We start from the raw sequence: 14,189 nt of genomic DNA on the forward strand, positions 1-14,189 counted from the left end.
TTGAGTCTCCACGGTTCTCATGGTGTGTTTAAGGACCGCCTCCTGCTCTGTATTCTCCACTCGTCCAGTCAGACTTTAGTCGTGAGAAGGACTTTGTACGAAAATGCCAGAAGAGGCACCAGCAGCACCGGCCGCCGCTCCGGCGAAAGCCACCAAGAAGAAGGCGGCCGCCAAGCCGAAGAAGGCCGGCCCCAGCGTCAGGGACCTCATCGTGAAGGCTGTGGCCGCATCCAAGGAGCGCGGCGGCGTGTCTCTGGCCGCCCTCAAGAAGGCTCTGGCCGCCGGAGGTTACGATGTGGAGAAGAACAACTCCCGCGTCAAGACCGCCGTCAAGGGTCTGGTGGTGAAGGGGACTCTGGTCCAGACCAAGGGCACCGGAGCATCCGGCTCCTTCAAGATGAACAAGAAGGTGGCTGAGCCCAAAGCCACGAAGCCGGTCAAGAAGGCTCCCGCTAAAGCCAAAAAGCCCGCAGCCAAGAAGCCCGCGGCTAAGAAACCCAAAGCGGCAGCAAAGAAGCCAGCAACCCCCAAGAAATCCCCCAAGAAGGCGGCAAAGAAACCCGCGGCAGCAAAGAAGGCAGCAAAGAGCCCCAAGAAGGCCGCCAAGAGCCCCAAGAAGGTGGTGAAGAAGGCCCCCGCAGCCAAGAAAGCCCCCGCAAAGAAGGTCGCCAAGCCCAAAGCAAAGAAGGCAGCACCCAAGAAGAAGTGAGCAGTCTTCAGTCTGAGGACACGTCCCAACAAAAGGCTCTTTTAAGAGCCCCCCAAACCATCCAGAAAGAGCATTATCCTGTTACTGTGTCCTGTATAAACTAAAATATTAGGATTATTAAATCAGGCTCGATTATAACCGGTTATCTTACATTAAGAGACGGGGGAAATACGGTATGTAAAAGTCACAGGATTCAATCAGAGTGAGGTTTACGATGGGAAGCTTTCTTTAGGGGAAAACGTCACCTTTTCCCCACTTCAGATTCAGTTTCACAATGAATGTGAGAGGCCGCGTCAATTTATCTGTAGATCTCCCAACAGTGTGGATGAAAACGTGTGAAGAAGTCTCTGATAATAGTGTGAGGTTACTGACAGCTGTTGTACTGATTTAAGGCAAAATCATGTTGGTGAAAGCTTCTCGATTTTGTGCAGGACTGTTAAAACCAACAACGATCTGATTCAGAATCATTATTGTTGTAAATGTTACTTGGTTATATTATAATATATATAATAATATTATATATATATATATTTGTCTATTGTTTGTGTGTCCTACCGTTGTAGCATTTTAAATTAGTTAAGGCCTTTAGCATACACACAGAGACCTATTGTCAGTGACGCAACATAAATAATATTTATACAAACGCTTTACTTCCGTACAATTTTAAAGGCGCATGTTATTCACTTTGTTTTATACTTCACTACATGCTGGAGACAAATCTTGTAAATAATAAACCTACTCTATTAATTGTATAACCTCAATGACTCAGTTACTGTGTAGATATAGGCCTAATGCTGTATTTGAGCTGATTATGTTTTTGGTATTCGATTAAATAAATAGAACAGTAGCTAGTCCAGACAATCGGACTACTGTTATTTAGTGGGTTATTTTTCGATACGTAAATAGACATAATTGACTTAATTAGTAAGAAGTAAGTAGCAATATTCAGTCTTTTGAGCTCCTAAACGCGATTTTAGGATGAATGTTGAGCTTTACTTTAACGACTCATGACGAACGCTGAATTATTGTAATGCCTGATATCAGAGAATACAAGAATTTCTTGTAAATACCGAACTACTTGAATGTATGCGTGGCTTATACTTTACAGTTGAATGTAGTTGGGATACAATCGTGTATCAGTAACATGAGAAACATGGCTCTTTACCAGCAGAGTGTGTGGCTCTTAAAAGAGCCTTTATTTGTTGATCTGTTCCGGGTCTTTACTTCTTGGCGGCCTTCTCGGTCTTCTTGGGCAGCAAGACAGCCTGGATGTTGGGCAGCACGCCGCCCTGAGCGATGGTCACTCCGCCCAGCAGCTTGTTGAGCTCCTCGTCGTTGCGGACGGCCAGCTGAAGGTGACGGGGGATGATCCTGGTCTTCTTGTTGTCGCGGGCAGCGTTTCCAGCCAGCTCCAGGATCTCAGCGGTCAGGTACTCCAGCACAGCCGCCAGGTAGACGGGGGCGCCGGCACCAACGCGCTGGGCATAGTTGCCTTTGCGCAGCAGCCTGTGGACACGGCCGACTGGGAACTGGAGCCCGGCACGAGAGGAGCGAGTCTTTGCCTTTGCTCTGGCCTTTCCGCCGGTTTTGCCTCGTCCACTCATAGTTGTATGTTTTCTAGAGTCGGTACTCAGAGAAACTGTGTCACTCGCAGTCACCACCCTCCTTTATATGTCCGCGGAGCGCGCGGGAGAGTTCCTGTCAGACCAACCAGAAAAGAGGCTTCAGCAGAGGGCTGCCGGATCAACTCTGGCGGACTTTTTGAACACACTTCTCTCCAATAAGCAGCGGAGACTCGGGCGGTGGGTCGCTCTCCTAGGCGGTGCTGAGCTCCACGTGGAGACCCTAACCAATCAGGGGGCGGAGGATGAAGCAGCGTCACTGAGCACAGCCGGTCTCACAGCTTAAGAGCAGCGAGTCTCCTCGCTTCACTTTACTTTTCTCCTGTTCGCAGAAAGAAGACGCGATGGCAAGAACCAAGCAGACCGCCCGTAAATCCACCGGAGGCAAAGCCCCCAGAAAGCAGCTGGCCACCAAGGCTGCCCGTAAGAGCGCCCCGGCCACCGGCGGCGTCAAGAAGCCTCACCGTTACAGGCCCGGTACCGTGGCTCTGAGAGAGATCCGTCGTTATCAGAAATCCACCGAGCTGCTCATCCGCAAGCTGCCCTTCCAGCGCCTGGTCAGGGAGATCGCTCAGGACTTCAAGACCGACCTGCGCTTCCAGAGCTCCGCCGTCATGGCTCTGCAGGAGTCCAGCGAGGCTTACCTGGTCGGCCTGTTCGAGGACACCAACCTGTGCGCCATCCATGCCAAGAGGGTCACCATCATGCCCAAAGACATCCAGCTGGCCCGCCGCATCCGTGGAGAGAGAGCTTAAACTGACCTGAGACCCGCTCAACCAACAACACAAAGGCTCTTTTAAGAGCCACCTCACTCTCACCTAAAGCGCTGCTTCCTCTTCTTCACATGAAATTATTTTGAATGATCGTCTATCGGATTATTATTTATTATTATTATTATTATTATTATACAACTTTGGTCTCACAATACAGGGGAGCTGTTCTCTTAATACACGTCCCTCATATTAACAATGCAGAGTAGTGTTCAAACTAAATATTGAACAGTTTTAGATTAATCGTAGTTTTAAAGTGGTTGTATTAAAATGGTTTCTCAGTTATGACTGAGTCGGGGTGCCCTGCCTTTATACTGGGGAGGGCCAAAGACTACAAAAATGATATTGGGATCCAAAGTCCCCACAGAGGGGCACCATGTAGTGTGGAGGTAAATTCAGACCCAATTTTGGTATTTACAATATTAATGAGAATAATTTTTTCCAAGAAAATAAAATCATAATTCTCAGAACTCCGCTCTTATTTGTGACTAATTTCTGTTTTCACTTCACGAGTCTCACACATCACTCTTATCTCAGGTGAAACACACTTGTTATTAAGATTAAATACAAGTCATCTTGTTATTTCTTTTCTCTCAACTTTATTTACATAAGTTTGTGTTTGAAGTAATCCAAAAGTAACCAAAAGTAATCAAGTTAAGGCACTCCTCTGTTGTGATAGATTACGTTACTGGCTACATTTATAACAAGTAATTAGTAACTGTATCGGAATACATTTTGAAAGTAAACCCTGATTGTATTAATGATGAAACTTACACACAGGTTCAACAGTCACAGCCAAGTTTATTAATATAATACAAAATGACTGGATGATTATGTTTTCTGCCACACAGTTCTATGTTAGTGTTCTGCTTCAACACAGTAGATTAAATTATTTTTGTGCCATATGAAAATATTATCAAAGGATATCAGTATTTCTTATGGCAAGCCTACATGTCCTGTGCCACAAGTCCAATTATTATTAGTTATTATAGTAGTTATGGGAACAATATCAAAACTATACTTTATATAATATAGTTTATAGAAGGATAGTAGTGACGTAAAATAGTGACTATGCAAGAAAAAAAAAGATTATTTATTTGTTTTATTTCATTTTATTTCATTTCCCATTATGCACGTCAAGAAAAAAGTTTAAATGTCGAGAATAAAGTTAAAATACAATTGTGTGTATTGTAAAAAGACATTTTCAACCGAAAGCTGAGAGCTACACTGTGTTTATGAGCTTAAACAGAAATAGTTTCTTTGTTAGTAAAGCCAATTCTGAAGGACAGTTTCACCAATTCAGCTACACAAGGCATTTTGTTGAGGCAGTCTCGAAGGGCAACTTTAATCTTGAAATGTCGAGTTTATTCAAGGCATTTCGACTTTATTCACAAAGTTATATTTCATCTTTATTCTCGATATCTCGACTTTCTTGAAGTGCACAATGAAAAACTCTTCCATAGGTGTGACATGCAGTTCATAGCATCAGTTGTAGCATCAAAAGTTACACTTATACTTACTGACTTACTTGGCATTAACCATGTAATAACATTGTCATGAAAAAGACTTTTTCCCTTAAGCTTACATTGTGAAACAAAGGACTGTAAAATGATGGATACATTTTTTGGAGCGTCACAACCTCATAAGTGGAGCCATTCGGTCCAATAACATTTGGAAAGTCTAGAAGAGTCGTACGATTAAATGCTTTCATCCTCGATGGAGCACTGTCTTTCTCTTGCCTCATAAATATATAATTCCAAACAGAATCGAAAAGTTTCTATTGTACATTTGTAATATCCTGTAAAAGACAATATTTGTCAATTTTTTCCCTGACGTAAACATTTGCACTTTTTGTGATTCTTAGGGAGAAATTATTGAACATGTTTTTACAGATTGTTTCCATACTACTGTCTTTTGGCTTGATTTACAGAAATATCTAAAAGAAATGCTTGAAAAAGATGTCTCTCTAACAAAGATTGATATTTTACTCATTTTAATTCCTCTTTCTATTGCCCATTAAAATATCAAATATTGAATTACTTTGTCATTTAGTCTATATATCTATAGATTCATACATTAATTTGTAAACTAATTTATTAATGCCTATATTTATTGTACAATCAGTGAAATGCTTTATTACTATTTCCGTGACACTTGTGGTCCTCATTAGAGACTGTCTGTGACAGAGAGAGGGACAACACTCGATGAGTTGCCAGCCATGGATATTAGACTGACCCTTAGTAGTACTTAGTAGTACTCATTTACTACAAAATACTTGCTTAGTCAAAACACAGATGGGGAACATTAATATTTGAAAGGAGTTTCTGGTTTGATGAATGACAATGTTTGTAAGTGTGCTTAATTTCCTCAGAAAATACCTCGAAAAATACCCTCATGGCAGCAGCGCTCCTTGATGGCAGTAGTCCTTCAGCAGGACAATGTGCCTGCAACCCTGCAAAAACTGCTCAGGAAGGACCTGAGGATCGTGGCAAAGAGCTCAAGCTGCAACCTGGTCTCCAGATTCCCCAGATCTCTGTATCATGCATCCATTGGCTGCAATGCTGATCGTGGCCACTAAAGGCTGTCAGTGTTCATCAAAATGCTACACAAACACTTTAGCAGAGGTGCAGACTCACCTGGTGTCATCCAGGTTTATCCTACATATGTATGGAGGACCACAGGTGTCACCAAATTAGTAATAAAGCATTTCACTAATTGTACAATAAAAAAGGCATTAAGAAATTAGTTTACAAATTCATTTATTCATCTATTAATAAATAGACCAAATGACAAAGCAATTCATTATTTGATATTTCAATGGGAAATAAAAAGATGAATTAAGAATACACACTTTAATCAGACATTGAAGAGGCCACTATCATTTTCTATCTGCATTTACATTACCCACTGCTTTTCCTATTAGCTTTTCAATGATGCAGTGATTTTTTTTTTCCAATGCAAGTTTCCAGAGACAGTAACTACAACATCACAATAGTGGAAGGAGACAAACACATGGTGAGTTAAGGTTTTTGCTCTGAATGGCGTCACATAACTGTGGGAGCCTCCTGGCTCTGCTGCCAGAGACAGATGCTGTTTTTCGGGCAGAAATGTGTCGAAGAGTCGGTAGGACAGATTTTATTCTCACATATTTGGTAATGATGTTTTCCATAAGTAACAGAGAGTAATCAACTTACGTTACTCTTCTGTTGTGATACTTGGGATTACATTGCTGACTACATTTATAACACGTAATCAGTAACTATCAGAATACATTACTAAAGTGACCCTCCCCAACACGGATTGTATTAATAATGGAACAGGGTCACATTTATTCAAATAATACAAAATGGGTGACAAAGTCAAACCTAATAACGACAATAATAATGAATGATTATGTTGTCAGCTACACACTTCAATATATGTCTTCTGTTTTAATCAGTCAAGCCTACATGTCCAATTCCAGTACTCATTACAGTAGTTATGGGTATCATATAAAAACTACATTATATATGATACAGAAAAACTAGTTTACAGTAGGACATATGATGTGTGACATGCGGTTCATACATATTGTACACAGGACTTAGTTGAAGTAGTATTCTCATTAACATTGCATTTCGATAACTTTTGTTTTCTGTTCCCACAAGCTGCAAGCTGTGTCGCTCTCTCACTGTCCACTCTCTATAGCTTCCACCTCCTCCTCCTCTCTTCTCGTGGACCACAGGCCCTTAGGAACATCTACCTCTCCTGGCTCCCGCTGCCTCACATATTGACAGATCTGGATTATCATACCCTGGGCTCCGCTGGATCATTGCTGTCCTCTGTTTACTATCTCCTAATATCTGTAAAATTTGATGCCTCTTCACTCTGATGTTTTCTTTTTTTTTTTACTGCTAATCATCTTGTAAGGCCTGCCCTCTTCCAGGTCACCATGGTGGAGGGGAGGTTGTGTGGCCCGGGCACCACTTGGCGATGCCTCGGCCTGCTCAGTCGTCCTCCTGGATGCACACTTTACATATATTATATAAATTGTCAGACAGTCAATGCAAATTCTAAATTGTGATTGTTCTTTCTTGCACATGCGACATCTGTTGCATGTCTATCCCTCCTGGGAGAGGGATCCCTCATCTGTGGCTCTTCCATCTTACACTTCCCCCTCACTTGAATTGAGGGTCTAAGGACAGAGTGTCATTCACTGTACAGATTGTAAAGCCCACTGAGGCAATGTAAATACAACTGATTTTATTTTGAAGTCCAGGCAGGCCAGCATAGTCTGGTAAACAGCATCACCCTGTGGTCAACAAATGCACTGCAGCTGTGATTTTCAATGAATGACTAAGGGACTTGTCAGCAACATGAATGTAAGGTGGTGGGGGTGTAGAAGTTGAGCTTCAAGAGCTGAATTTAATTCCTCTTCTTACCTAAAGCCACAGGAACTGTTTGGGTTTAAATGGCAATTTGACTATAGCGATAAATTTTGCTGTTTAGTACCTATGTAATCACTGAATAAACTCATTAAAGCCTTGCTTGAATGTGAATATCTAATTTAAAGTGCTTTCAGTGAGTTTGATCAATAAACAGGAAAAGCGCTCTCGTTTGAAGTGGTGGGTGGCTCTTAAAAGAGCCGTTGGGTTGTTGGGTATCAGCGGGTTTACTTGGAGCTGGTGTACTTGGTCACAGCCTTGGTGCCCTCGGACACGGCGTGCTTGGCCAGCTCACCGGGCAGCAGCAGGCGGACGGCGGTCTGGATCTCCCTGGAGGTGATGGTGGAGCGCTTGTTGTAGTGAGCCAGACGAGAGGCCTCACCGGCGATGCGCTCAAAGATGTCGCTCACGAAGGAGTTCATGATGCCCATGGCCTTAGAGGAGATCCCGGTGTCGGGGTGGACCTGCTTCAGCACCTTGTACACGTAGATGGCATAGCTCTCCCTCCTGGACTTTCTCCTCTTCTTGCCAGTCTTGGTGGCTTTAGACACGGCTTTCTTGGAGCCCTTCTTGGGCGCTTTCACGGTCTCAGGCATAGTTGCTCTGGTAACTCGGTCAGCTAACAGATATACTCCCAGTGGTCGGACAGCTGTATATGTATGCGCCTGATGCAAATGAAACTGAGCCGTTGCTCACACAGGATTGGCTGGGCTGTGGTCGGGACTGAGCATGCGTCGCACAAAGTAATAATCTTAAAGTACAAAGTGTGATCTGAGCAGATTGTTTAAATGTCGGACATGTTTTTATGGTGTTTTATGTCAAGAAAGGTGAAGACTCTGATTTAGATCATTCAGACATCTGACCATTACGAATACAGACGTAAAATCTCCCTGGAGTGCTGCTTTATATCCTCTAGCTATAATCCTATAACTATAACTCAGCCTTATTTCTATGCAATGACATTTAAGTCAATATTGAATAAATACATATTTATTTCTATAAAACTTGGCAATAAATCTTTGCATTATCAAAACTTAAGGTTTTTTTCAGAGCCGTACATTATCTCTTAAAGAGTGCACTTGTATTGCAATTCTCCATACAACCCAATACAGTTGAGACACAAACTTTTCAAGATGGAGGTTTGAAGAGGTCATTCAGCCTTTAGGAACAGCTTTCTGCAGGTGGAGGTCGTAGATAATAAAGGCAGATGAGATATGTTGGTGATTTTCAGATGCTGTTGGTTGAGGGTGGAGCAGAGCACTCCACAGGCTGTAGGTGGAGTTGAGTCCACAGCTGCCTTCCAGAATTACAGCCTTCATTTCTTATTCTTAATTATTTTGTATAATTGATGGAAAATGGACCGAAGCTTTGACTTGAATCTGTAACAATCATTTTCACGATATTTTGCTTAAAAATGATCTAAAATGTATAAGAAATATATATTTTTTGGATTGATCCTGCAACTGAAAACATTTAGGTTGTTTCAATAAAATGATATGTATCATTAGCCTGGGTGAGTAAATTACCCATATTTATATATCATTAGCTTTACACTGTGTGTTGGCGTGTTATTACCCGAGTCTGTTAGCAATCTAGTTCTGAGCGTTGATGGTAAAATACACAGCAAGACCTTCAGGTGCTCAGATCTCAGAATCAGAATCAGAATCAGAATTCCTTTATTTGTCCCGCAAATGGGGAAATTTCTTAGTCACAGCAGTCAAAGGACAGTATCACACTTAAACAATAATAAAAAGTAAAAAATAAACAATATAATAAGAGGTAAGAGATAAGAAATAGAATTTAACTCGTATATACATAGTATTTACAATAATCTGGTATCTCATATTTTCCAAGATGGAAGTCGGCTGTGTCACCTTCGTCAGTCTTTGTGAGACTTTGTGGGTCGTCAGGATGCAAAAAATCTTCAGTTGATACGCAAATTGAACAGAAATCGTTGAGTGAAACTCTGAGAAAAACTGTCTTACAGTCACATCTCACTAAACATTTCAAAACCACATACATTTATAGATCTGAATGCATCCTAAGTCATATTGTCTGCGATTCAATCAATCAATCATGATTTTTTAATTCAAATCCAACTACTATTCTTTTTAAATAACATTACACTGAAACTGCAAAGCGTTTGTCGAGATATGAGCTAAAACATAAAATTAGGCTAATTTATGTGTCTCTTTAAAGCTTGTAAAAATATAATGTTGTCTATAAATACATGTAGCAGTGAGAGATTCATCTTTATCCCTATATATAAATACACATGCAAAATAAGTTGTAATAAGAAATCTTCTTCACTTTACTGCTATCATCAACCATCAACCTGAGTGGGCCCTGAATTAATATTATAATTTATATTGGGCAAATGTCTAAATAAAGTTATGTTGAATCAAACAATCATAATCAGACTGACACTTTGAAAACCTGGACCCAGCACAGTGTTAGTCCAGTATAGGAGTACCGTTTGGTTTCTGGGTGTGAGGACAAATAATGAACTTCTATATCAGCTGTGTGCTAACTACACACTGCGACCTAACTGTATCATATGTGTAAGATTCCTTTTTCACAGCACACATGTTGACTTGTGTTAGTAGGAAAAATACAGGTGTTGATAGTAACACTGACAATCAATCAATCAATCAATCAAACTGACTTGTTTTATATAGCACCTTTCAAAAAATTTAAAATGCAATTTTTTGATTGAAAAGTGATTGAAAAAACAAAACATGGGATATTAAGAAAACTAAACAGGTTTAGAGAGGAATGCACACCAAATGCAATAGAATGAATAATTAAGATGATAAAAATGTAAATAACAATAAATTACAACAAAGATAAAGTATATTACTGCACATAACAGTTCACTCATTTTGTTTAAATAGAATATAACAATAATCATAATAAGTGTAAATAAAATCTATATAAAGAACAAAGTGTTATGAAAAAAACAAAATTAATTAAAAATAGGTATAAACATTAAAACCATAAAATTATAAGTCACTATGTAAAAGCCAGACTGAATAGCTCTGCTTTGAGTAACAGCTTCAATGTCTCCGTTCTTTCAAGTGTCCCAGTAAGACCTGACAGTTTGACAGTGAGCCGTCATTTATTTTATTATTGACACACCAAAGTCTTCTGATCAGGTCTGCTGTCGCATTGGTCAGGATGCTCTGATGCTGTTTCTCAGCAGATCAGTTATTCTGTAGTGGTGTTGGCCTTTTAAGCCAGTCAATCTAGCCCCCAAAAAACAAACATTTGCAAATGAAATGTCACATAGTTTTTATTGGTTCTTATACCCTCCTGAATCATATACTAAAAGTCTACCGCCGTAGATTGAGTGGAACAATTTTTTTTTCGAGATAAAAGGCCAAAGTTGTGCCCAACACTCTAAGTAAATTGAGTAGAATAGGGGGACATGTTCAATGAATAGCTATCACTATGAAACTTCAGCAGTTGATTAGTGACATCATACCAAAGAAAAAATGTATTGCAATTTTTGAGATTTTATGTGTATACATGCGAATGAGGCCTTTCTTCATAAAATGTACCATAATTTGCATATATTACAAAACACAAAATCTGAAAATTGGATGAAGCCAGATTAAAATTATTGTTTCATTGTTGACACATTAGCAAAAAGACAAAATTAAAGACGGGACTGTGGCTATGTTTCTCTATCATCCCATACATTAGAAAATACAATTTAGAGTCATCAAAAAATCTGTTTGTCATGTTTTTGGTATAAAAGGTTTTTGACCAAAAACCAAAATAAATTGCAAAAATAATGGTCCTGTGGTTGTATCTGCATCTAAACCGGTTAAAAAAAATATTAAAAAATAGTCCACCTAGTTTTAGAAACTGCCCACCAACACACAGTATGCTACAATTCCTGATCTGATGGGAATCTGACATAAGCAGCTCTGTTGTGTGTGTGTGTTTATGAAGAAAGGCATAGTTTGCATATATAAACATAAAATCTCAAAAACTTGCAATACATTTTTTCTTTGGTATGATGTCACTAATCAACTGGAGAAGTTTCATAGTGATAGCTATTCATTGAAAATCTTCCCCTTTTCTATTCAATTTACTTAGCGTGTTGGGCACAAGTTTGGCCTTTAATCTAAAAAAAATATATGTTCCACTCCATCTACAGTGGTAGACTTTTAGTATATGATTCAGGGGGGTATTACAACCAATGAAAACTAAGACATTTCTTTTGCAATTTTTGCTTTTTTGGGCTAGATTAACTGGCCTATTATAAAATGTCAGGTAGAAGCAAAGACTAAAAGGTTCATAATGCACAATATGCAGGTGCAAGCAGATTTTTTGTTTTCTAGTCTTTTAAACTACAAACAAAGCATTCATAACTACTAAGATTAAACAGATGCTCTATAACTAAGTGTAGAGACAAAAATGTATATTACATGTCCAGTTGCCTATGATACAGCAACTAGATTTACCATGACCTGGATGACTGAGAACCTTCATCAACACATTATAATTGTCCCTCAGGATGAACAGATTTACACCCTAACCTACAACATAGCCACATTTCACTTTTTGTTTTTTATGCATAATTTAGCTTCTAGCCAATATGTCTTTTATTTAGTTTACATAGATTTACATTTGTTCATATTCAAGAGGCATTCCTGGAAAGTCACCGCATGGCAGCAACCACTGACTCACATTTTGGTTGAAAAAAAGTTATTCAGGTATAAAATTGATTGAATGTCATTATGGTTATTACATTTAGTCATGTTGTTTCATCAGTAAAGGAAGCCGCGCTTTAGGTGAGAGTGAGGTGGCTCTTAAAAGAGCCTTTGTGTTGTTGGTTGAGCGGGTCTCAGGTCAGTTTAAGCTCTCTCTCCGCGGATGCGGCGAGCCAGCTGGATGTCTTTGGGCATGATGGTGACCCTCTTGGCGTGGATGGCGCACAGGTTGGTGTCCTCGAACAGGCCGACCAGGTAAGCCTCGCTGGACTCCTGCAGAGCCATGACGGCGGAGCTCTGGAAGCGCAGGTCGGTCTTGAAGTCCTGAGCGATCTCCCTGACCAGGCGCTGGAAGGGCAGCTTGCGGATGAGCAGCTCGGTGGATTTCTGATAACGACGGATCTCTCTCAGAGCCACGGTACCGGGCCTGTAACGGTGAGGTTTCTTGACGCCGCCGGTGGCCGGGGCGCTCTTACGGGCAGCCTTGGTGGCCAGCTGCTTCCTGGGAGCTTTGCCACCGGTGGATTTACGAGCGGTCTGCTTGGTTCTTGCCATCGTTTCTTCTTTCTGCGAACAGGAGAAAAGTAAAGTGAAGCGAGGAGACTCGCTGCTCTTAAGCTGTGAGACCGGCTGTGCTCAGTGACGCTGCTTCATCCTCCGCCCCCTGATTGGTTAGGGGCTCCACGTGGAGCTCAGCACCGCCTAGGAGAGCGACCCACCGCCCGAGTCTCCGCTGCTTATTGGAGAGAAGTGTGTTCAAAAAGTCCGCCAGAGTTGATCCGGCAGCCCTCTACTGAAGCCTCTTTTCTGGTTGGTCTGACAGGAACTCTCCCGCGCGCTCCGCGGACATATAAAGGAGGGTGGTGACTGTGAGTGACACACTTTCTCTGAGCACCGACTCTAGAAAACATACAAGCATGAGTGGAAGAGGCAAAACCGGCGGAAAGGCCAGAGCAAAGGCAAAGACCCGCTCCTCCCGTGCCGGGCTCCAGTTCCCAGTCGGCCGTGTCCACAGGCTGCTGCGCAAAGGCAATTATGCCCAGCGCGTTGGTGCCGGCGCCCCCGTCTACCTGGCGGCTGTGCTGGAGTACCTGACCGCTGAGATCCTGGAGCTGGCTGGAAACGCTGCCCGCGACAACAAGAAGACCAGGATCATCCCCCGCCACCTTCAGCTGGCCGTCCGCAACGACGAGGAGCTCAACAAGCTGCTGGGCGGAGTGACCATCGCTCAGGGCGGCGTGCTGCCCAACATCCAGGCTGTCCTGCTGCCCAAGAAGACCGAGAAGGCCGCCAAGAAGTAAAGACCCGGAACAGATCAACAAACAAAGGCTCTTTTAAGAGCCACACACTCTGCTGATAAAGAGCCATGTTTCTCATGTCACCGATATAAGATTGTAGGCTATAGAGCCCAACTCAACTGTATCCAAATGTTAAGTAGGCCTATAAACTCTCTATCAAATGTTATCTGGCATTCCTGTAACTTCAGCGTTCGCCATGAGTCGTTAATTACAGTTACTCGGTAAAACTAAACATGAATCGTTTAGTGGCGTTTAAGTGTTGCTAAAAGTATCCAACATTCAACCGAGTAACGATGATAGTTACTACTTGTGTAGGGCTCCCTAAGTAAGTGTAAGAGTGTGTGTGTGTGTGTGTGTGTGTATATATGTATGTATATATGTATGTATATGTGTATATATATATGTATGTATGTGTATATATATATATATATATATATATATATATATATATATATATATATATATATATATATATATATAATCTCAAAAAGTAAAAATAAATAATAGTAGGCTAGTCCGATTGTCTGGACTGAATATTGGACTGCTTTCTATTTATTTCATCAAATGCCAATAAAATAATTAATTAGCTCAAATGCAGCATTCAGTCTACAAAGTAACTAACTCATTGAGGTTTCATAATAAAAA

General features: G+C 41.1%; 5 protein-coding genes across 5 annotated transcripts; 3 read left to right on the plus strand and 2 right to left on the minus strand.

Annotated features, from left to right (window-relative positions):
- Nucleotides 1-84: 84 nt before the first annotated feature.
- Nucleotides 85-8,314, plus strand: LOC311270611 (uncharacterized protein). The gene is made up of 2 exons (XM_084375595.1): nucleotides 85-705; nucleotides 7,782-8,314. Exons 1-2 carry the CDS (start codon nucleotides 104-106, stop codon nucleotides 8,146-8,148), a joined length of 969 nt encoding a protein of 322 aa, XP_084231721.1. The 5' UTR covers nucleotides 85-103; the 3' UTR covers nucleotides 8,149-8,314.
- LOC311270608 (histone H2A-like) lies at nucleotides 1,929-2,322 on the minus strand. The gene has a single exon (XM_084375592.1). It carries the CDS (start codon nucleotides 2,311-2,313, stop codon nucleotides 1,930-1,932), a length of 384 nt encoding a protein of 127 aa, XP_084231718.1. The 5' UTR covers nucleotides 2,314-2,322; the 3' UTR covers nucleotide 1,929.
- LOC311270607 (histone H3.2) lies at nucleotides 2,668-3,191 on the plus strand. Its single transcript, XM_084375591.1, has one exon. The coding sequence runs from the start codon at nucleotides 2,676-2,678 to the stop codon at nucleotides 3,084-3,086; it is 411 nt and encodes a 136-aa protein (XP_084231717.1). The 5' UTR covers nucleotides 2,668-2,675; the 3' UTR covers nucleotides 3,087-3,191.
- Nucleotides 8,315-12,128: 3,814 nt separating the features above from the next.
- Nucleotides 12,129-12,829, minus strand: LOC311270520 (histone H3.2). Its single transcript, XM_084375440.1, has one exon. The coding sequence runs from the start codon at nucleotides 12,799-12,801 to the stop codon at nucleotides 12,391-12,393; it is 411 nt and encodes a 136-aa protein (XP_084231566.1). The 5' UTR covers nucleotides 12,802-12,829; the 3' UTR covers nucleotides 12,129-12,390.
- A 318-nt stretch (nucleotides 12,830-13,147) lies between these two features.
- LOC311270171 (histone H2A-like) lies at nucleotides 13,148-13,676 on the plus strand. The gene has a single exon (XM_084374913.1). The coding sequence runs from the start codon at nucleotides 13,164-13,166 to the stop codon at nucleotides 13,545-13,547; it is 384 nt and encodes a 127-aa protein (XP_084231039.1). The 5' UTR covers nucleotides 13,148-13,163; the 3' UTR covers nucleotides 13,548-13,676.
- The last annotated feature ends 513 nt before the right edge of the window (nucleotides 13,677-14,189 follow it).

The sequence above is a fragment of the Pagrus pagrus genome (assembly GCF_965226575.1).
Source record: "Pagrus pagrus genome assembly, chromosome: 15".
Classification (NCBI taxonomy): Eukaryota; Metazoa; Chordata; class Actinopteri; order Spariformes; family Sparidae; genus Pagrus; species Pagrus pagrus.